The 22091-nt window shown below is 47.0% G+C and overlaps 1 protein-coding gene across 1 annotated transcript in view; it reads right to left on the reverse strand.

The window, feature by feature from the left end:
• Positions 1-22091, reverse strand: part of Myzap (myocardial zonula adherens protein) — a 94049-nt gene that overhangs the window by 68738 nt on the left and 3220 nt on the right. The window contains exon 2 of the mRNA XM_059268208.1: positions 12333-12419. Within this exon, the coding sequence (XP_059124191.1) occupies positions 12333-12419 (87 nt within the window). The remainder of the gene's footprint in view (positions 1-12332; positions 12420-22091) is intronic.

Raw genomic sequence — 22091 nt, forward strand, 5'->3', positions numbered from 1 at the left:
AGTGCCAGAACTGTTTGGAAGAAGGCGGCCAGAGATAGGGCTCCCCACCTCACCTCCAGCCACCATGATGCCCCCCTCCCCCGCCTCATTCTTCTACCAACTCCTCTTCCCTCTGCCACACTGCTAAGCTGAGATGTCTCTTCCTCAAGAGTGACTTCTTTAACCCTTCAGAAGTTAGGCTCCTCATGCCCATTCTCCCCATGACCACAGCCATGCCTGTGACTATGGGTGTCCTCAGGACCAGAGGCCCGCTCCCTTGGCAGCCACCAGTCCCAAGACATCTAGGCCTCATCTGTCTTCTTTCCCACTCTAACTGCCACAGCCAGCAGTGATGGACACACTGGGACTCTCAGCAAATATTTACTGAATGAACAGGAGCTTTAGAAGCCAGAAGAAGCTCTGGGGAAATCGCCTCAAACATGCAAATACAGTCCAGCTGTCCCTCTTACAGCAAGGGACACAAAGCAGCCCAGAGCCTCGGCCACAACATGAAACCCTGAGAAGTCCCAAGACATCATGTTTTGAAAGTACCAGCATGCTGGAGGTCAAGTGCTAGAGGACACAGAACAACATAGTATGTTTGCGAATGTTTAAAGTTCATTTCTTTTCTCTTAAAAGATCCCTTTTAGGCATGATGAACATTACTGTGGTAATACTAAAACACGGTGTTTACCTTTGAGAGAAGCATACTGAAATATTTATGGCGTATTTATTTATTTATGCAGGTGAAGGAAGTGGACAGGATGTAGACGAGGCAGGACTGGCCACGGGAGGAGGGCTGCTGAGGCCGAGTCAAAGGCTAGTAAGTAGCTTATTCAACATTTCAGTTCCCTTTGGTTTAAGTTTCAAATTCTCCACAGTTAAAAGAGCTTTTGCAAAGCTCTAGAATGCAGCTTTGTATCTTTTAAAAACCAGGTTTTAAATTATATATGGAGGCCGGCAAGACAGCTTGGCTGGGGAAGGTGCATGCTACCTAACCGGAAACCCCAAGTTCTGTCCAGGGAATCCACACAGCAGAAGGAAATAATTGGCTCCTGCAACTTGTCCTCTGACCTCTTCATGTGTCATCACACATACACACACACACACACACACACAGAGAGAGAGAGAGAGAGAGAGAGAGAGAGAGAGAGAGAGAGAGAGAGAGTAAAATAGATGTAGAAAACAAAAACGTATCTAAAATATGTTTGAGGCTGGAGAGATGGCTCAGTGGTTAAGAGTACTACTCTTTCAGAGGACTCTGGTTACCAGTACCTATCCATGTTGGGAAGTTCACAACCTCCTGTAACTCCAGCTGTAGGGAATTTGATGCCCTCTTCTGATCCCAAGAGCACCTACATCCACATGAACACACACATACACACACACACACACACACACACACACACACACACCCCTTAAAAATAATAAATCAAATCTTTTAAAAAATAATATGTGTATGTCAGACCTATTATGAATACGTTGGGGCTTAAACAATGCCAGGCAAAGCTCCTTGAAAACTAAAGCCCTGAACGTGTCGAGATGAAAAGAAAGTTCCTACCACAGAAGGGAGCAGAGACAGCTCACAAAATTGGCATTCCATAAACCCCACATAAAATGAGCAGGAGGAAGAGCAGGTACACACGGTAACACACACAGAGAGGCTGCGATCAGTGATTTCCCATGAGCACTCACAGCTCAGAATTTACCTCAGGCTCTAGCTACAGCTGTTTTCCCTGGACCGGAAAAGGATGAGAAGCCACAGAAAGTAACCCAGCCTAAAACTCTGTAAGATGCTCCAAGGGATTCACTGGCCATTGGATTGGTGAGGCTAGTGATGAGGGCCTAGGGTTTCTCACCTCTTAAATATGTGATCTGCCAACACAGCAACCCCCACTAAGGCAGGGAGTGTATCTATTATTCTCAATCCCCAGCATAACTAGACAGTCAATAAACATGGGGAGGATTGCATGTGTGTACATATGTGTGTTCATGTGTTGGTAGATGAGCATGTAGGTACACATGTAGAGGCCAGGGATGGACCTCAGGTGTCAACCTCAGGAATATTGTTCACCTCCTTTGAGACACCGCTCTGACATTGTTTTGTATGAATGTAACAGTGTTAATACAGAGTTCCGCAGCTGAAGAAATGTTGGAGAGGGGCGAACCCTCTTGTGTTCTAGAAGAGGAACCTGGATCGCCTTGGGAGAGCTTGAGACAGGAGCATTGCCGAGGCTGATGAAGGTCCCAGGATCAGAACCTCAGGCCTCTTCATTGAGAGGCAGAGACAGCTCCTGCACACTGTCACAGTGGCAGCCCAGCCCCGGCTGCAGCCATGAATCATGGCAGCACACCGGCTCACCCGGCAACAGCAGGATGTTGTATAAACAGGCTCTGCAAGGACAAGAACCAGCAGGTTGTTCAGCTACGCTTTTAAAGGAAAGGGGCTATAAAACCTGCCGGTGGGGGTTTCCTCCTCTGACACACTACTGGCTCCAGGAATCCTGGACTCTGCACCCATACGCATGCACACAGCCAATCTCCCTCACTTAGCTTCTCAAATTAAAGAGTAATCAAAGGTCACTGAAGGACACATAATGTCCTTCCTATTGTGTTAATAGCTTCTGATGGTAGCATCTCTTCTAGTTAGTCTATTAATATGCACATAATGAAGATTTCACTCATGATGAAGACTACAGAACCAGCTCCAACCAGATCCAAGACTATGCAGTCACATTCTGGTTCAAAGGGACGCATCTATCACCGAGTCTCTCTCTCTCTCTCTCTCTCTCTCTCTCTCTCTCTCTCTCTCTCTCTCTCTCTCTCTCCTTCGCTCCCCCCTCTTCTTTCTTTCCCTCTCTTTTTCTCTCCGTGTGTGTGTATGTGTGTGTGTGTGTGTGTGTGTGTGTGTGTGTGTATGTGTGCATGTGTATACTCACAAGATTACAGAACATACAAATTTGGGCAAGAATATGGATACAGACCTTCAGAGAGTTACAGAGTTCTTTGAAAATGTCAGATGACAGTATCTAATTTCAAAATGATCTACTATCAGTTTTATTCCTAAAGTTTAACCATCTTTACATTTCACATTCCACATTTACCAATTCTTCTACATGAAATCTGTGATGATAAGAAATCATCATTCCTTCTTCCACATTATTATGTTTAATATATAAATAAGAAGCCAGGGGCAGTGGCACACACCTGTAATCCCAGTCCCTGGGAGGCAGAGGCAAGAAGATCAGGAGTTCAAGGCCAGCCTCAGCTACAAGAGACAAGCAAACAAACAAAAAGTAAAAAGAAAACAAAGAGCTAATTCATCTGAGTTGCTCAAACAATTTAAAGAACTTGCTAGGGGCCGAATTGTGTCACTCTCCGATAAAAAGTATGCTGGAGTCTGAACTGCTAGTCACTTAAAATTCGACCTTACTTAGGATCACCTTAAAATAGGGTTGTTGAGAGTGGGCTCTACTCCACGACCACCAGCGTCCTTACAAAAAGGGGGGAATTTGGACAAACATGCACACACTATGGAGACTGCAATTATACAGCCACAAGACAAGGACCAACAAGAGCCACCAGACTCTTGATGAGTTAAAGAAGGATTCTGCCTCGGTGCCTCCGGGGAATGTGGCCCTGTCTCCATCCCAGGCTTCTAGTCCTCAGAACTATGCAACAGTAAAATTATTGTTCAGCTCGTGCAGGCTACAGCGTTATGGCAACTTCTGAAACTAACATGAAACTGATCATCACAGTCACTGAACACCTACTGTGTGCTGAGAGCAAGGCTCTAGAAAGACAGAAGAGCCAATGCCTTTGTGCTCTGTGTGTTTCTGTGCTAACTCAGTGTGATTTTCACATCCACATGTTCACAGAAATTGTGTCCATTCCTATGGGCATTTCTTTGCTGAGAATGCTACAGGTAAAGCAATAAGGGCAGTCTGGAACCTGGAGCTTGAAGGAGAGGTGATCATGGATGCAAAGTACAGACAGGGAGGGTCTCAATGGAAAAGCAAGCCATTTGTTGAGCCTGGAGAGACAGGATGTCTGGGTAAATGGAGACAGTTGAGAAGACACTGAAACATGAGAGAGGACCTTAGCAGGGGTCTAAGGAAGGAATATATGCAGGTACATGAGAGATGAGGAGGGGTTATTATTGGGCTGGGTTTAGGTGAGTGGAGCCCATGAGAGCTAGCTGGCAGGGCCCAACCAGTGATGCTGCTGTGGAGGAGCAGAATCACAACCCCAACACATGGGCTCAGGAGAGACAGAATTACCATCTTCCACTCCCTATCCTCATAGGCCATGCCAGGCCTCTCTAGTCTACCTCACAGGCCAGAGGCTGAGGAGGACACTACATTAACTCTTTCACTCTTTTTAGAATGTTTTATTATTTTTAATTAGGCACATGTCTGTGTGTAGGTATGGACATGAATGTGCAAGGAAGGCCAGAGGTGTTGGACACCCCTGGGCTGGAATTAGAGGCAGTTGTAAGCTGTCTGTCTTGGGTGTTGGGAAATGAACTAGAATCCTCTGCAAGAAAAGTTTGTGCTCTTAACCACTGAGCCATCTCTCCAGCCCTGGATCATTTACTATTTACAGTAAGGCTGGGACTGAATATCTTCGTTAGCTATTTGAGGAAGAAGGTTCTAGAAAAACTGATCTGAGAGTCTGAAAGAGAAGGGACTCTGCTCTGGAGGAAATGAAGGAAGAGGGACAAAGGGAATTTGCTTAAGGTAGGGATAATTAGATCCCAGGGAAGGACAGGGACGTCCCCCATCTCCTCCCCTCCTCCACTAACCATCCTATCAATGTCTACTCCCTGTAATATCCCCAGATCCATGCCTAAGACTGACTCTACCAGGTTTCCTGGAAGCGCATGAGCCAGACTGGCTCTGGGGGAAATACACTCGGTGAATGAGCCTCAGAAAGGAACCCCAATCAATTCTCACCAGGGATCAGGGCAGGGGACTGTCAGGTGCAGGAGGCCACAGCCAGACTGTCTTCTAAATGTGTGTGCCCATGTCCCATTCAAAGTTCCAAATACTGCCCTAAAACTTTTTAAAATATGGAAATAGTAGTAGTGCACACCAATAAACTATCATTGTTCTGGTGGGTAGAAAAAGAATCACAAGTCAGCACAGCCTTCATCAGGATAGGATGTAGGAAGCACAGCTCACCGGTGAGGCCATCTCCAAGCCAGGTAAGGGGGAGTTCTCTAGGGTTGGGTCTTTGCAGAGAGGGGAGGTAGGGGCAGGTCAATCTTTGTAGGGAGGAAAGGTGGGGTCAGCAGGTCTTCGAAGAGGGGAATGCGGACCAGGTGATGATAGAGTGATGCTCCGATTTAAGGAGGAGAGTGGAATGACATCAGCAAGGATGCAGAAGTAATAGCCCAAGAGGAAAAAGAGAGACAAGACAGTGCTTCGTGGGTGGGAATGGCTGCAGACAGCTAGAGGGAGAGATGCCGAGGCCATTGGGTTTGACCTCAAAAGGTAAAGGTGGTATTTAGTCACTCCACCTTATAGGCCGGACATGATGGTGGGAACCTTTCCCATGCTAGTTTAATTTTTTTAAATGTTCATGTGCATATATGGGGTGGGGGACACATGCATATGTGTGCAGAAGCCAGGGAATGGCCTCATGTGTCACCCTCAAGAACGTTGTCTACTTCCTTTGAGAAGTTTTCTCATTGACCTGGGGCTCACCAATTAGGCTAGACTGGCTGGCCAGCAAGCTCCAGGGACCCACCTGTCTCTGTCTCCCTTGTGCTGTGATGACAAGTGCACGTCGCCATGCACAGCACTTTTAATTGAGTGTTAAGCTTTAAGCTCAGGTCCTCATGCATGTGATGCAAGAGCTTTACAAACCGAGCCATCTCCCCAGCCCTGCTTAGCTCCTCTGCTCTTCACAGCTGGACATCACCATGCCTGCTGACAAAAGAAACTAGCGTGTGTTTTCCAGAACTGGTGGCCAGCAGGACATAGTCTCAGACAGAAAAACAAAACAAAACAAAACAAAACAAAACAAAACAAAACAAAGCAAAACAAACAAAAAAAAAACTCTCAAGAGAAAGACTAGCAGGCAGGCGAGCATCTGCTTTAGAGTTAGGACACCTCCACAATACATCCCACGATGCCACGACTCCAGGAAAAGTGCTGACTGTTGACCTTGCCTTGAGCATTCTCCCAACACATCTCTGTGCAACGGGACAAAATGTGACCTCTTCAATACTTCTGAGCTGTGAGGAATTCCTCTCTGCGATGAACAGAGAACAGACAGAAGAACAGACAGCAGGCAGTAGGTCTATGCATAGCCAGATGTCCACTGGAGGTATCTGCTATGACAATGTCAGTGACTAAGGCCTGGCTGCCCTCAGCCAGCTGCAGCTCTAACACCCTGAAAATCCTCTGGGAAGTTTCACTTCATTAGAAGTCAGTCAGGCCACTTGACATCTTCAGACTTCCATTTCCTATTCAGCCTCAATCCCTGGCTTAGGAAACCATAGATTGCCCTTCAAAGGAACCAAAGTCATTTAGCCTGGGAAGATCATGAAGAATGTTGGGTACCTTGCAATTTTGCGGCTCTCAGGGAGGGGCAGACACATTGCAACCACATCAGAAGAAGTGGCTCCTCCAGGGAACCCTTGGTTGGTATGTGAACCCTGCTCCCAGTGAGTCAAGCCCAGGAATCCAGCCAGGACACGGTATCAACGTCACTGTCTCCCCAGTGATCACTAGGACATCTGAGTGTTGCCACCACCCAAGAGCTTCAGTCCTGAGGAAACAGCCAGCCTCACCCTCCCCTCTACCCCAGTTCTCCTGCAGTGAGTCACCAGACTGTTACAGGTGGACACTTCTGAGCTCACACCTGGTGCCCCAGTGCCAGAGGCATTAAGGTGCATGACTCCCGAGCTCTGAACTCCTCGGAGCCTGGCTGTTCCTAAGCACCTGCAGTGGGGTATTTGAGGGTGTAAGGACAGGTCCTGCTTCGCTATAAATATAGGGAGGTTCAGAGTGAGTGAGTGAGTGTGTGTGTGTGTGTGTGTGTGTGTTGATCTGAAGAAGACATTAAGAAGGTCAGAAATGATATTCTCGGAAAGGTTAGCGTTGAGGTTTTTAAACCATTTCTTCTTAACTTTCTCCTGTATGTCCCATTTGTCAAGTGAGCCAGGAATTGCTCCTAACAGTAGGATCTCTGAAGGCCGGGACTCTTCTAACCTTTTCAATGATGTCACAGAAGAGTAGCCACTGGGCTGTGGGGAATTTGAGGAAGTATCTCCCAGAAAAAAAGGCAAATAAATCCAAAAGCCTATACTGAGACTCAGGGTGGATGACAGAACTTAGTTTGGGGACTAGACTTATGTTATTCTGATGACTAAGGCAGTTGGAAATTACACCATTGAAGGAGTGATATGCTCTTTCCTAGCCCAACAACTTATATCATTTTTATGTGACTTAATTCGGAAGTAGGATCATTCCTGTCTATGTCTTCCACCTTTATTGATAAAATCTTCCGGCAAGGGCCCTTCCTCTTAAAGTCTGGGGCTATTTTGTGGTTTCTCAATGGTGCAGGATCTGGCTTCTTCTTGTCATTTTTCTTTTTTTTTTAATTTTTAAAATTTTATTTATTTATTGTATATGTGTGTGTGGGGTGTACATTCCATGCTGTACATGTGGAAGAAAAAGGACAACTTGGGGGAATCAGATCTCTTTCTATCATGTATGTCCTAGGGATCAAACTCTGGTTGTCAGGCTTCGTGGTAGATGTCTCTTCCAGCTGAGGCATCTCACCAACCCCCTCCACTCCCTACCCCCACATGCCTCTTGTAAAAGAGAGCTTTCTGCTGACTGTTCTGAGTATAAATGTCATTTTCATCTAATTGTAATCACGATGGAGTTGGAATTATCATGGTGAAGTACAGAATGGATGTATTCTGTCATGGACTTTCTCTCCCCAAATAGATGGTTTCCCACTGCATGAGTATCTGTCATAAAAATATTCCTTTGACTTCTAGTGCAAGTTAGAGCAATATGCACATGATCTCGGATAAAAATGACCCTGTCAATGTCTTCAGCAATTTGCATAAAGCTATTTGTAATTTTCATTTTAACTTTTGACACTTTTTCTCTCTATAAATAGAAGTAATGCCTGATGTTTAGTTATAGTAAAAGAAAAGAAAACAAAAAGTCACTGCCTTAACTAATTTGGAATGTACTCTTCAAGACAAAAGATGGGCGGGCACACAACTTGAACTCCACAGCTAAGCACTCAGACTCTTTCCTCAGGAATGTGGGTTCTTCTATGAGGACAACTGCTCCAGGCACCTTCTACTGCAGCTCACAGAAACATCTTGTTCCCTATCACTTTACCATGCACATGGACACAGCCACCACGGCCCTGGTCCCATCACCTACTCTAGACTGGACTTCCTCCTCAACCTTTCCCAGATGCCATCGGCTCTAAAGGGGACAGAGAGAGTGAGGACAAAAAGGGGGGAAGGGGATGCCCCCCAACAAGAGGACCCCACTCAATCCTGGTAATCATAAGGGCCTCGCTGCCCCATTCTCCTTGTTAACGAGCTTTAGCACTGTGATGGCTAACACCAACTGTGAACCTGACAGGGTTTAGAATCACCTAGGACATCAAGTACTAGGTACATCTGTGAGGGAGTTTCTAGATTGGGTAAACTGAGGTAGGAATTCCCCTCCTGACTGTGCATGGCACTGTCCCATGGGGTAAATTAAAAGGGAGAAGGCAAGCTGAGCACTGTTTCCTCTCTCTCTGCCTCCTGACGGCAGATGCACTGGGCCCAGATGCCTCGGGCCCCTGCCACCACGGCTTCTGCACCTTGATGGGCTGTACCCTTAAACCATTAGCCCGAAGTAAATGCTTCCTTCCTCAAGTTGTTTTTATCCCAGTTTGCCACAGTAATGAAAGGAACATAATGAATACACTACCAAGCATTTCCTCTGCTGAATGTTCATAGCTATGGGGAAGCGGAAAGAACTCTTCAATCACATTTCACATGCATAAAAATGAAATCCATCCAAAAGCTAATACAGGGCTCAGAGTCCAAATTTAATGAGTATATCAACATGTCTGCTACAATGTTTTTGGCCCAAGATCTAACCAAGTCCGTTCCTAACATTTCACATTTAGTTTCTTGTTTAACTTACCAACAACAGAAGTTAACCCTGTTTTTAAGACCATCAAATTCGTGGTGAGGAATTCAGGCCAACCGTTCTGTAGAATGTCCTGCATTTTGGACCTTTCTGTTCCCTTATCATTAATTCAGTTATACAATTCAGCTTGAAGATTACCCAGGTCCTGTGTGTACTTCTTAATCACATCACTTTGGAAGTCCCCTAACAGAGGGTTGTCATCTGCTGGTAATGCTGGGTTGGGTCACCGGGATGAAATTTTACTCTAAGGTTGACGGTTCCTTTACAGGCTATACTTTAAGACCATATGAATATCCGTACTCAGGGACAATGTTTAACTAACTAGTTTCTTAACCATTGACGAGCCTGTCTGGAAATTCCAAAGCAGACTGTCTAGACTAGTTAGTGTTCTATAGCAAGCTGTCCTTCCTCTTCCCTCTATGCCTCCCAGATATCACTAGTGTTGTAGATTTTTATTATTATTCAATATATCATAATCCATTGTAGGTTGAGTGTCCTGTATCTCAAAATGCTTAGGACCAGAGCTTCAGATGTTGGAGTCGTTTATACTTGGTTGGGGATTTTTGTACAGACTATACCAGTCAGGCACATCTATCCACCAAAATCCAAAATCCAAAATATTCCAAAATCCAACTCATTATGAGGCTCATAAGAGTGGGGCTATTTAGCTGGCACACACCTTTAATCCAAACACTCAAGAGACAGAGGCAGGCAGATCTCTGTGAGTTTGAAGCCAGCCTGGTCTACATAGTAAGTTCCAGGACAGTCAGAGCTGTTACACAGAGAAACCCTGTCTCAAAAAAAAAAAAAAAAAAAAAAAAACAGGAAAAAAAATGGGGCTATTTAACTTGTACTGATCTTAATCTTTTTGGTGTGTAAGCTATGTCCAATTTAACCAGAAAGAGATGTCAGGAATGGAGAGATAGCTGAGTGGTTAAGAGCAACTTCTGCTCTTCCAGATGACCAGGTTAGATTCCCAACACCCACGTGGCAGCTCACAACCATCTGTAACTCCAGTTCCAGGGATCTGATGCCCTCTTCTGGCTTCCCTAGACACTAAATGCATGTGGTCTACAGACATTTATACAGGCAAAACACACATACACATAAAATAAAAATAACTCTTTATTTAAAAAAACAAAATAAAACCATCCCCTAGATGGGCCTTGGCTAGGACCTCACCGGTGCTGCCTGAATTTCCAGGTCGACCCTGTCCTCCCCGCCTCCCGCTGCTGTGGGTGAGACACCTTCCTCTCCTCCAGCAGGTCAGAGTTTACATCTCTCATGGCTCCCTGGCCATAACTCCACCTGCCTTCCTCCCTCCTTCCTCCGCCCGTCATGTGTCATTTGCCTCGCTCGTCACCGTCACCGTCACCGGTAACTAGTGAAGAAGAGGGAGCTGGGACGATGGCTCCACTGGCAAAGGGCTCGCCGTGCAACCATGGGGACCTCCATTCGGGTCAGCACCCACATTACAAAACAAAGCAGGGGCGAGTGGGTGGGCAGAGGCAAATCCCTGGAGCTCCACGGCAAACCGGTAAGCTTTGGGTTCAGAGGGAGACCCCATGTCAAGAAATGAGGCCAGGCACAGTAATGCACGCCTGTAACCCCAATACTCAGGAGCCAGAGGCAGGCAGATCTCTACGAGTTTGAGGGCAGGCTGTTCTACAGGAGTTCCAGGTCAGCCAGGACTACAGAGAGAGACCCTGTCTGAAAAAGGAAAAAGTAGGCTAGAGAAATGACTCAGTGGTGTAAGACTACTTCTTGTTCTTGCAGAGGACCCGGATGCAGTTCCCAACACCCACACGGTAGCTCCCAACCATCCATAACTTCAGTTCCAAGGGATCCAACATCCTCTTCTGACTTCTGAGGGCATCAGGCATGCATGTGTTGCCCACACATACATGCAGACAAAACACCCATACACGTAAAATAAAATTTGAAAATTTTGAGAGAGAGAGAGAGAAGAAATAAGGTGGAAAGCAAGTGAGGAAGGCACCCAATGTCGGTCTCTGGCCACCACAGGCACATGTAGACATACATGAACACACATACACGTACACACAAAGTTGGGAGAAGAGTGCCACAGGACAGGAGAGACATACACACAATAAACTCTGGGACACTATCAGCCTCTTACCCGTCTACAGGAAGCTTCCTTGTTTATGGTTCCTTGCATTACTGGTTAACTCAAAAGTGAAGCCTGCATTTCAAGAAGTCACGATCTCATGATTCTGCCTATGAAGTTTATAACCTGTTATTTCATTTTATGTTCATATAAAATACCCGCCATAAGAAGGACTGCCCAGTGTCTGGGCTGCCTATCCCTTTCTCTTACGCTGTCTCTCTAGAAAGCACATCATTATTTTGTTTGCTTTCATTCTCAGCCCACGAGGATATGAGCTCCGTGAGTGACAGCCATTGCCTTGTTTACAGCTATGTTCACCACTCGAGTCCTAGTGGATGGAATTTACCACGTGCCAGTCATGGCTTAGGAATGAGAAATGGCGTCACCTGGAACACAGGTGGAGACGTAAGCAGGCCCTCCCATTTATTTGTTAAGCCTGCACCTCTGCCAGCCCCTGCCGGAGTCACTTAGTGCCATCTCTATGTTCCCAGATAGGAACACATGGGACATGGCATCACCACGGTTTCTTTATATACCTGTCCCACCTGAAAAGCTGCAAGCCCCTCTAACGCAAAGGGAAGCACACGGTCATCTGTGTGGTGCCAGCACTCACTTCAGAAATGACACAGAAAAGTTCACAAATTTCCTCTTGTGTCCAGCCAAGAGCATGCTCAGCTACCCACTGGCCTCTTCCTGTTAGCTAGAGCCAGGCCTACATACAACCTGTCGCTCCAGTCCCAGCAACTCACAAAAGGCCCTTTGACTCCACCGCAGGGGCCATTCCAGGAACTTCCCTGCCACAGCACCTGTCACTAAGTCCAGTGTCCCCACAGCTGCGAGGCTACACAGAGCCACAGTGTTCCCCCGGGAAACAAGGGCTGGGCCCAAGGCTGCAGAGGCAGCTGGGAGAGCCCTGTGGAAGGCTGGGGGCCTTTTCTTCAGCAGTGATCAATGCATAAGTTGGAGAACAGCCTTGGTGAGGGATGGGGAACACGTTTAACATAGAAGAGCAGCCACGGGCCCTCCGAGAAGGCTCTCACCTGGTCTTTCCTCTCAATCTTCTTTTCTGTTTGCTGGGGCGCTGGACTCTCGGGAGGGACGGTCAGCCGTAGTCTGCAGACATTTGCCTAAAAGAAGTGGAGGACAGTCCAATCAGGATAGATCAAGGACCCTGGGCCTTCTCTCTGACTATTCCACGGCAATGGGCTCACCCACACCATACTGATGGCACCGGAAGGAGGCTGAGAGTGAGACCAGCATGGCCTGGCACAGGTGCCCACCAACAGCATCCACCAGCAGCCTGCTGCTCAAACAAGGAGCTATTAAATACCTGCAGAGATTTCAAACTTTTTTTTTTTTTTGGAGACAGGGTGTCTCTGTGTAGCTTTAGAGCCTGTCCTAGGACTCACTCTGTAGACCAGGCTGGCCTCCAACTCACAGAGCTCCACCTGCCTCTGCCTCCCAAATGCTGGGATTAAAGGCATGAGCCACCACCGCCCAGCTAATTTCAAACATTTTTAAATGGCTCGGGTTTCATAACAATATGCCTAAAATGATCCCATTTCACAGACAAAGGCCAAAATTCCACTAGAGAGATAGACTTCAAATTACACAGTGCAGTTACTTCTTGTCTAAAGTCTAAGATTGCCGGTGATGGGGTAGGAGATTATTTTCTGTTTTTCTAGCCTATGCGTTTAACTTTTCTACAACAGACATGGAAATGTTAACCACAAGGTTTTTATTTTATAAGTTGTGTGTGCACGGGTGTGCATGGGTGTGCATGGGTGTGCATGCAGGCGGCAGGGCAAAGGCCAACTTTGTGGAATCAGCGCTCTCCGTTCACCTTTATGTGGGTCCTGGAGATCACACTCAGGTCAGGCTTGCACGGCCAAGTGCCTCCACCTGCCGAGCCATCTCACCGGCCCAATCACAACCTCCAGAAAGCTTCTTTACTCACATTCATATTGATTATTCACAGTAGGTAGAAGTGACTTCAGTGTCCACTGTCAGATGGAGGAGCCAAAGAGACACACACCATAGGCTACTACTCGGCTTTAAAAAGGAAGGGAGTTCTGCTGTGGTGCAACATGGATGAACCGTGAGACACACTACCTGAAATAAGCCAAGCACACAAGAGCAAAGCAACCTTCTATAGAGTGTACCTAGACGAGTCACGCTCATCCAGACAGGGAGTGGAAGGTGCTGCCAGGAGCCGAGGAGACAGAGAATGGGGAGTTAGCATCTCCTGGGTATGGAACTTCAGTTGGAGAAGATGGGGGAACTGACAGCGGTGGTGGGGTCACAGTACTGTAAATGCACTCAAAGCCATCAACCTGCACACATCAAAACAGTTACAGCGACAAATGCAATGGTTTAAGTATTTTAGAACTGAAAGAAGAAGAAGAAAAAAAGGCAAAGCTGCTCATGGCTGCTAAAAGTTCAAAGAGATTTAACAGAAAAGGCCAGGGACCCAGAGCATAATTGCTAAGGTGACAACATCTGACATTTCATCAGCTGCACCGTGAGCACCTGTCACTGATCTCTGAGGCACTCCTGTCAGCTTATAAAGGCTGTCAATAAAGTTCACTGAAATACTGTAATAAAGGCCAGTGGTGGCGCACACCTTTAATCCCAGCACTTGAGAGGCAGAGGCAGGTGGATCTCTGTGAGTTCGAGACCAGCCTGGGCTACAGAGTGAGTTCCAGGACAGCGGGAGCTGCATAGTCAGTTCATGCCTCAAAAACAAACAAAATATAATCTATACATATATACACACATATATATACACACACACACATACATACATATATGAATAAAGGTTCCTAAGTGGTTTTCAAGAGGCCAGCCCTGGGGGAATGGCTCCATGGTAGAACTCTGGTATAACACACAGGAGGCTCTGGGTTCAAGCTCAGTACTACAGAGTCAAGCCAAGCCAATGCGAGAGAAAGTCTAAATTATACTATTCCTCTTCAAATTAAACACAAAAGAAGCATTAAAGCAGCCACTGAGGAGAGCTACAGCTTGTGTGATTTGCCAAGAGTCTGGTGACGGCCAGGGATCCTGAGCAGTCATTTTCCTGACCCCTGGAACTAAAAATAGACCAGTGAACCAGTGACAAGGCCGTGACATCAGAAGCTACACACTCACAGGACTTGCTGGGTGCCGGGTACCAGCTAAGTGACCCTAACGTCACTTAATACCGAACATAATCCTGCGGAAAAGGTCCTCTTACCAGGCCTACTGAGTGGTTAGGAAGTCGTCTCCAGTAAGGGGGTGTGGAGCTCCCACACCAGGACACAGCAGAGCTAAGATGTGAGCCTGGTCAGTCTGCAGAGCCTGTGATCTTCGCCTTCACATTCTCTGCCACCACACCCCTGAAACACCATATGGGCCTGACTCATGGGAGGACTGCTCCTCCCCTGCTGTACATGAAGTTGTGCCCCATCATAATTCAATGTATGTCCTAACCCACAGTACCTCAGAATATGGCCTTATGAAAGTATACAGCAGTGGTCCTCAGCCTTCCTAATGCTGTGACCCTCTGATACAGTTCCTCATGCAAAATTACTTTCATTACTACTTCCTAACTGTAATTAGGCTGCTGTTATGAATCTCATGTAAATATTTTTGAAGATAGAGGTTTGCCAGAAGGGTCATTAACCACAAGTTGAGAACCACTGGGATAGGGTATTTTGCTTTGTTTTGTCTGAGACAGGGTCTCATGTATCCTAGATTAGTCTGGAACTTGCTATGTAGCTAAGGATAACCTTGAACTTTCAGATCTTCCTACCTCCACCTACCAAGTGCAGGTCTTATGGGGCATGCACCACCAGGCCTGGTTTATGTGCTGGGAATGGAACCTTGTGTGTGCTATAGGCAAGCTCTGTCAACTGAGCTACACAGTGTCTTTACAGAGTCAATCAAGTAAAAATGAGATCACAGGGGTAATCCTTATCCAACATTATTGGTAAACTTATAAAAGTGGGAATTTCAGAGACAGAGGTACAAGGAGAACACCTCAGAACCATTAAAACGCTCATCTAATTCAGGTCTGGCAGTGCTGGTCCACAACCTCAGCTACCTGGGAGGTAGAGGCAAGCGTACAGTGAGCTGAAGGATTGCTCAGAGACAAAATGAGTTCAAAGCCAGCTGGAACAACTTTGTGAGCCCCTGTCTCAAAAAACTGCAAGACTGGGCATGGTGGCATGTGCCTTCAATCCCAGCACCCAGAGGGTAGCGACAGGGGGATATTTGTGAGTTCAAGACCAGCCTGGTCTACATAGCAAATTGCAGGCCAGCCAGGATTACACCTCTGTCATAAAAAAACAAAACCAGAAAGTCATTGCCTAGCATGCACAAAGCCCTGGGTTTTGTTTACTACTATCTTCTCACATAAAACATATGATAAGGTTTCAAGGTACCTTTCCATCCTTACTTTCTTCTGTGAAAGCTTCATCTCCCAGTGACCTCAGGATGGAGCTGGCCTGACACCCAGGGCTATCTTTGTCCCGGCCAACTTTACAACCAGCTTTCAATGCTCACAGCCAGAAATGTTGGCCAAGAGGAGAGCAAGCCATTCTACCGGGTAGCTCTTTCCAGATGGGCAACAGCACCAATGGAAAACTGGGCGTTGCCTGTGGAGAAAAACAGCCTTCTGCCTGCAGGCCACTCCACCTGGCTAAGACCAGAATGGCATTCACAAACATTAAAGTGTAAGCCACACCAGGCAGACCATGCAAATCTGTGATGCCCAGCGGTCATTTCTGTCAGGCTGCATCTGACCCAGGGCATATCTGTTGGCAGAAGAAAGGAGGTATGTGTCCATTGCGCCACATCCCATACACACATGAGGATGCACGCACATGTCTATGCACACACATGCACAAATGTATACATGCACACATGCTCCAACATCCACTAGCTAAGCGGCTATGGGAAATCTGTTCTCTGAATTTCAAGAATAAGATGAAATTAAATGGAAGGCATATTTCTATAAATAATAAGATTGTGTGTGTGTGTGTATCCACATATACACACACATGTGTGTTTAAAAGTGTGGTCACACACATGCCCCAGCATGAGGCTGTCAGAGAACAGCCTCGGTGTCAGCCCTTGCTGCCATGTTTGAGGCAGAGCATCCGGCTGTTTACTGCTGCACATACTAGACTAGCAGGCCCGTGAGCTTCCAGGGATTCTCCTGCCTCCACCTCCCATCTCTGTGTAGGAGTGCTGAGGTTACAATTTTTAAGTGGGTTCTAAGGATTCAGACTCAGGTCCTCACACTTGCTCAGCAAGGGCTGTACTGGCTGAGTCACCTCCCCGGCCCTGTTAAAGTATTTTTATTATTATCTAGATACTATCACTGTGCCCTCAACCTACACGCTCCAAAACAAAACAGGTCCGCTGGGCTTCCTGACCCTCGTTTCCATGGAAACTATTTGAGCAATGGGATTGGGGACATGAGATGGTAAACAATGTCTTTTCACGGGCTGATAGGTCCTAGAGGGGCATTCCCTAATGGCCATACTTTTCAGGAAAAAGACCTTACGCATTCATTCTTCCAAAAGTGAGATGGGCCTTCACCACTGCTGTACCCGCAGTCCGCTGGCCCTCCTAGAACTCTGACATTCCTCCACACACTTTCCACAGTGGGCAGCTACACCGTGTCCTTCAGACTGGGCTGTGAGCCATGCTCACCCTGAAGTACACAAAGCCAACCGTAAACACAATACGTAAAAAATGAACTGAGGCTGCAAGATAAAAGATTTGGCTTCAAAGCGCTTAGGCAGTTGCAGCAGGTGCCTGGGCTACACCCTCAGGTCCTATCTGAAACATTGCTCCCATCAACAGAGGCTTGATGGGAACATTAAAGACCGCAGAGACTCTTAAGAGATGCTGACCCACTCATGACCCACTGTCAACAGGGCATAAGCAACTTAACCCCAGCTTAGAGCAGGATCACACAGCTCCCGAACAGACAGATGATCTCAGTGAAAAAAGGAAGTTGCAGAACAAAATGTTAAGACTAATCCCATTTTTGCTTTTAAATACACCCTTACAATGAATGTAGATTCAAAGGTGGGTAATACACCCTTAAGGAACCACAACTGTTAATGCTGCTCATCTCCTCCCACCCCAAGGGGGATGGGTTCTGTGTTGCTTGCAACGGTTTCAAGTAGTTTTTAAACTAAAATAATAACGGGGGCTGGAGTGGTGGTCCAATGATTAAGAACATTTTTTTCCCAATCATGAAGACAAAAGTTCAGCTCCGAGCGGCCATGTAACAAGCTAAGCATCCCATCCACACTAGTAATCCCATTCTGGGGGGGATGGAGACAGGAGGATTGCTTGCAGCATATCTGAAAAAGTATGAGCCCCAGGTTTGGGGAGAGATTCTGCCTCAAAGGAATAGGTGGAGGGTTACAGAGGACACCAGATGTGCACTCTCTTCTGACCTCCTCATTTATGTACAAGAGTGCACATCACACACACACACACACACACACACACACACACACAATTATAGTAATAACAATGATACAAATTAAAAGAGAATATATATGGAGGGGGTGCTAATTCTTCCTAAACTGGATAGCTTCAGGGGCAGCAAATGAAATATGCTAGAGACCTAGGAGGTATTCTGAACTCCTGATAAAAGCTCTGATAAGGAACCTGACCCCTGACCCCTGCCCACTAGAGAGACTGGGCACAGTCCACCTCCCTCTACCCATCTTCCCTGTGGGGAATCTCCCCTGAGGAACATCAACCCATGTGGCTTATCTCAGCATTTTATGATGCTAATCACTATGGCTTCCTGAAACTCTTACAACTCCCAGGACTTTCCCAGGCTCAACAGTGCTCAAGAGGTAGTTAGGACAATTGATACTCAGGGTTTCCTCAGCAGCTGGCTCTGCCCTTGAGTTCTGAACACTGTGGAAAACTACAGTTTATACACACCATTGCTGTCTCTCCACCCACCCCTGGAAGCAACGTCCTAATGCAGCGGATCAAAGTCGGGAGCTGCACACAGCATGCTCCATTCACTGAGCTCCCATGACTTGTAAACAACTTTTTAAGGGCTTGAAAGGGACCATGATGTCAAAGACGCTGCTGTACCTACCCCCAGGAGCTTGTAAGCTATTAATATTCCCATTAGCATAGCCAATGCATGGTAGTGAGATGCAGGGTAGTTAAAGCATGGGAATCTACATTTCTTGGGTTATAATACTGGTTTTGACACTAGCTAAGAAACTTTTAGAAAGTAGCTTCATCCTCAGAGCTCCAGTTACCTCACTCATAAAATAAAGCTAAGCACACAGCATTCTCTGTCAAGGGTGAAGGTTAAATTAGCTGACACATGGTAAGAGTGTTGAGCAGTCTCTGGCACATGTTAGAATTCTGGAAGTGTTCTTATTCTAGGGATAAATAAAGAAGAACCTTAATCTTAGCTGTAAGTGGGACTTTATGGGAAAGGTGGCACCTAGAAATGCCACATGAACTGGGTATAGAAGGACAGAGAGGATTTTTCAGGTCAGTGAGGTCTGGGAAATCTATCATCACCAAACAACAGACATCTCCCAGCCCAGGCACTGCTCAATGTTGGCATGTCCAGACAGTGACAAGTTAACCTGAGCTATTTGGTTAGCAGGTGAGATGAACTTGAATAGAGCAAAGAGACTCACATTGACATATGAGTTCATTTCAACAATTCAACTGAATAATGAAGTGTCTCCCAGTACTGCAGAATAAATGGAAGGAAAGACACAGGTTGAGATCAGGCAAGTGTTTTACCAGAATGGCTTTTAGAGCCTTTCCAGGGCTTAGCAGGGTATCAGAGTGGTTTGGTTGGATAGTTTGAGGGGTGAACCGAGACAAGGGAGGCCACACCTGAAACTCCCTAGAGACTCTCCCAGTCTTCAGAGCCATCCTCCTGAGAGGGAAGGCAGAGAGGAGCAGCTAGCATTCAGGTCTCCTTCCAAAAAAAGGTACAATCCAGTCTTTGTTTGTAGCTCAGGGTACCTGGGGAGCTCAGGGCATCCTCTGGGGCCCTGGGTGACCCCTTTTGTGGAGGTAGAGGTTCTCATCTAGAGACACACTGGGGTTTCACCCACCTTTTTGCTCTTAGCTTCTGATACTGGGGCTCACAGAGGCACAGGGGTCCTATCTCAAGGGGAGAAGATCACCCAGGGAGGTGATAAGAATTTGCTAATGAGTCTGCAAATCAGATTTCAGTAAGGAAATGAACCAAATGCATTTATGTTTCCCTCAGGTCTGGTCCATTCCTTTGTGGGTGTGGCTAGAGGACCGACCTCCACTCCCTGCTCAACACAAGTATCCAACCTCTGGAACCTGCATGCCAGGCTATGTGGGAACGGAACACGCACCATCTAGATAAGGTCTGCTGTGACCCTGAACTTGTAGCTTCATTATCAAAACAAGGTGGGGTCAACTTTCTATATAAAGGGCTAGATAAGAACCATTCAGACTTTGTAGGCCACAGTGAAATCCACTCTTATAGCTCACAGACATACAAAACAGAGCAAGCCAGACCTGCCCAAGGAGTAGCATCCAGCCTCCCCTCTCACCATGAGAAAGGGCCCTTTCCCATGTCAGGCCTGCTGCCACCCAAAAGTCACCAAGAGGCAGGCAGGCAGCTGCACTTGCTCTCTCAACTCCCTCTGGATCACTTCTGCACTAGCCACAGAATGTGTCCTAAGTGCTAAGATCTGAGAAGAAAGCATAAGCCCACAAATGCACACAAAAATTCCAGTACCTCTAGCAGTGTTTTGACCCCTTGGTCCTACCCTGATGGCCATCCACAAGGCCCAAGGGATCTTACTGGCTGCCCCAGAATATCTGCCTTTCCAAGAATTCTGGAAGGGGAAGCAATACTTAAGAAACAATCTTATTCTCAGCTGTACTCACAATCACAGGAGCTGCTCCCCAGTCAACGCTGGGGCTTGTCCTTTCAGCCTGTGCTCTTTACAGTTCAAAGCCTGACTTGGCTTTCAGGGGGACCCAGACGTAAGTGTTTGAAGCCGCCTAATGACTCTACGTAGAACCAAGGTTGAGAGTCACCGAATTAACCCAATAAGTGAAATCCCAACTGTGGCAGAGGAAGAGGCAAGGAGGGTACTTGGAGATCTTGCCAGACTATCTAACTTCTCACCTAGGTCAGTATTTCTATCCACTCCTCACTTGCTTCCTTCCCAGGTAGGACGGAAGCATTCGGCTGGCTGGATGCCAGGACTTCGCTTCCTAAGTTCTCCTTTCCCCAATGTGTGTCAAGTGTGGTTTCTTCGGGACCCTGGCTGTCATTATACCCACCTTGGTTTCTACTGAAACACGTCTCTCAGTAGCCTGGAACTCATCAAGTAGGCCGGCAATCCCCAGGGATCTGCTTGTGTCGGCCTCCCCACTGCTGAGATGATGAGCCCACACAGCCACCATGCCTGGCTTTTTATTTTATTTCATTTTATTTACAAGGGTTCTGGGGCTTGAACTCAGGACCTGTGTTTGTGTGGGGAGCACTATATTAACACAGGGCTTCTCTAGAGCTTCGCAAGTGGTCACTCAGCTCCACACAACCGTGGGCTGCACAGGCTGAAGGAATGAGGGTTCAGGGAGACTCGGATTCTCCCTAGGGGAGAAGCATGAAGCGAAGAGAGAAAAACAGCATTGGAAGCTCTGGAATGGTAGGTGGCAGCTTGAGTACCTGGGGAGAGTATAAAGGACAAGGAAGACCAGAGTCAGCTCAGGGGCCTGGACGTCACACTAGGAGTTTGGCCTTGCAGAGGCTCCTGATGCAGAAGAACCAGGTGGCTGGATTTTGCATGTTAGAAAAGATCATTCGCTTCCATAAAGAATGGCTATGAGTCAGCCATATGATTGACATTTAGGAGACACGGCTCGTCGGAGGAAAGAGGCAAACACCACTGCATTATTCTCCTACACGCTGGAAAAGTACTGGGGCCGTTTTAAACCCTAAAGCAGGTAACGGCTGAGGGCTTCAGGTTAAACCTCAGGTTCAACCCTATCAAGTCAGCTCTTGAACTCCATCAGGCACCCGAGGCTCACTGACTTGGAAGGGTGTGCCAGCCACCAAGAAGCTTGGTGGGGACACAAAGCTCCAGGTTCCCTGCCGGGATGTGGATGCACAGCACAGGAAAACATCAACAGGGACCACATGTAGGCCTCTACAGCAGCCCAGGAACAAGGCTAGACCTTCTTCCCATATATTACAGAATAAACGTGGAACTCTCCATAAACCAAGTGTCCTTCAGAGCCCCCAGTCTGGGCCACCCTACATGAAACAAAGCAAGATAGAAAAACAAAAGAAAGCAGTGGGAGTTGGTGTTTTTCTGAGCCTCTGTCAGGTGTTATGGCAGAGGTCTTTGGTTTAAGTCTTGGTGATGCCACAGGTCTAAGACTCTACAGCCTGGCCTGTCAGGAATTGGCTCAGGAGGATCCCAAGCAGTGGGATCCAGGAGCCAGGCAGATTTCTGAATGCAATGAAAATCCCCCCTTATCCCTGCCACAAGTGGATACTGCAATCAGCTTCCTTCCATCAGGGGCTGAATTCCCCCAAAATCCCATGTCCCTTCCTCAGATCCCACAGGATGGTAGAGTTATGTGCACACCCTCCTTGGATTCCATGGGGCACAGGATACAAGAGCTATACTGACTATTTCCTCCATTAAAGAGAGGAGGCTGGGGGAACACCTGCCAGCCCCTTTCACATGCCAGTCGAGGGGAATTCCTTATTTTTGAACCAACAAGGCAGGAATGAGACTGGTGAG

This window comes from Peromyscus eremicus, chromosome 7, assembly GCF_949786415.1.
Source record: "Peromyscus eremicus chromosome 7, PerEre_H2_v1, whole genome shotgun sequence".
Classification (NCBI taxonomy): Eukaryota; Metazoa; Chordata; class Mammalia; order Rodentia; family Cricetidae; genus Peromyscus; species Peromyscus eremicus.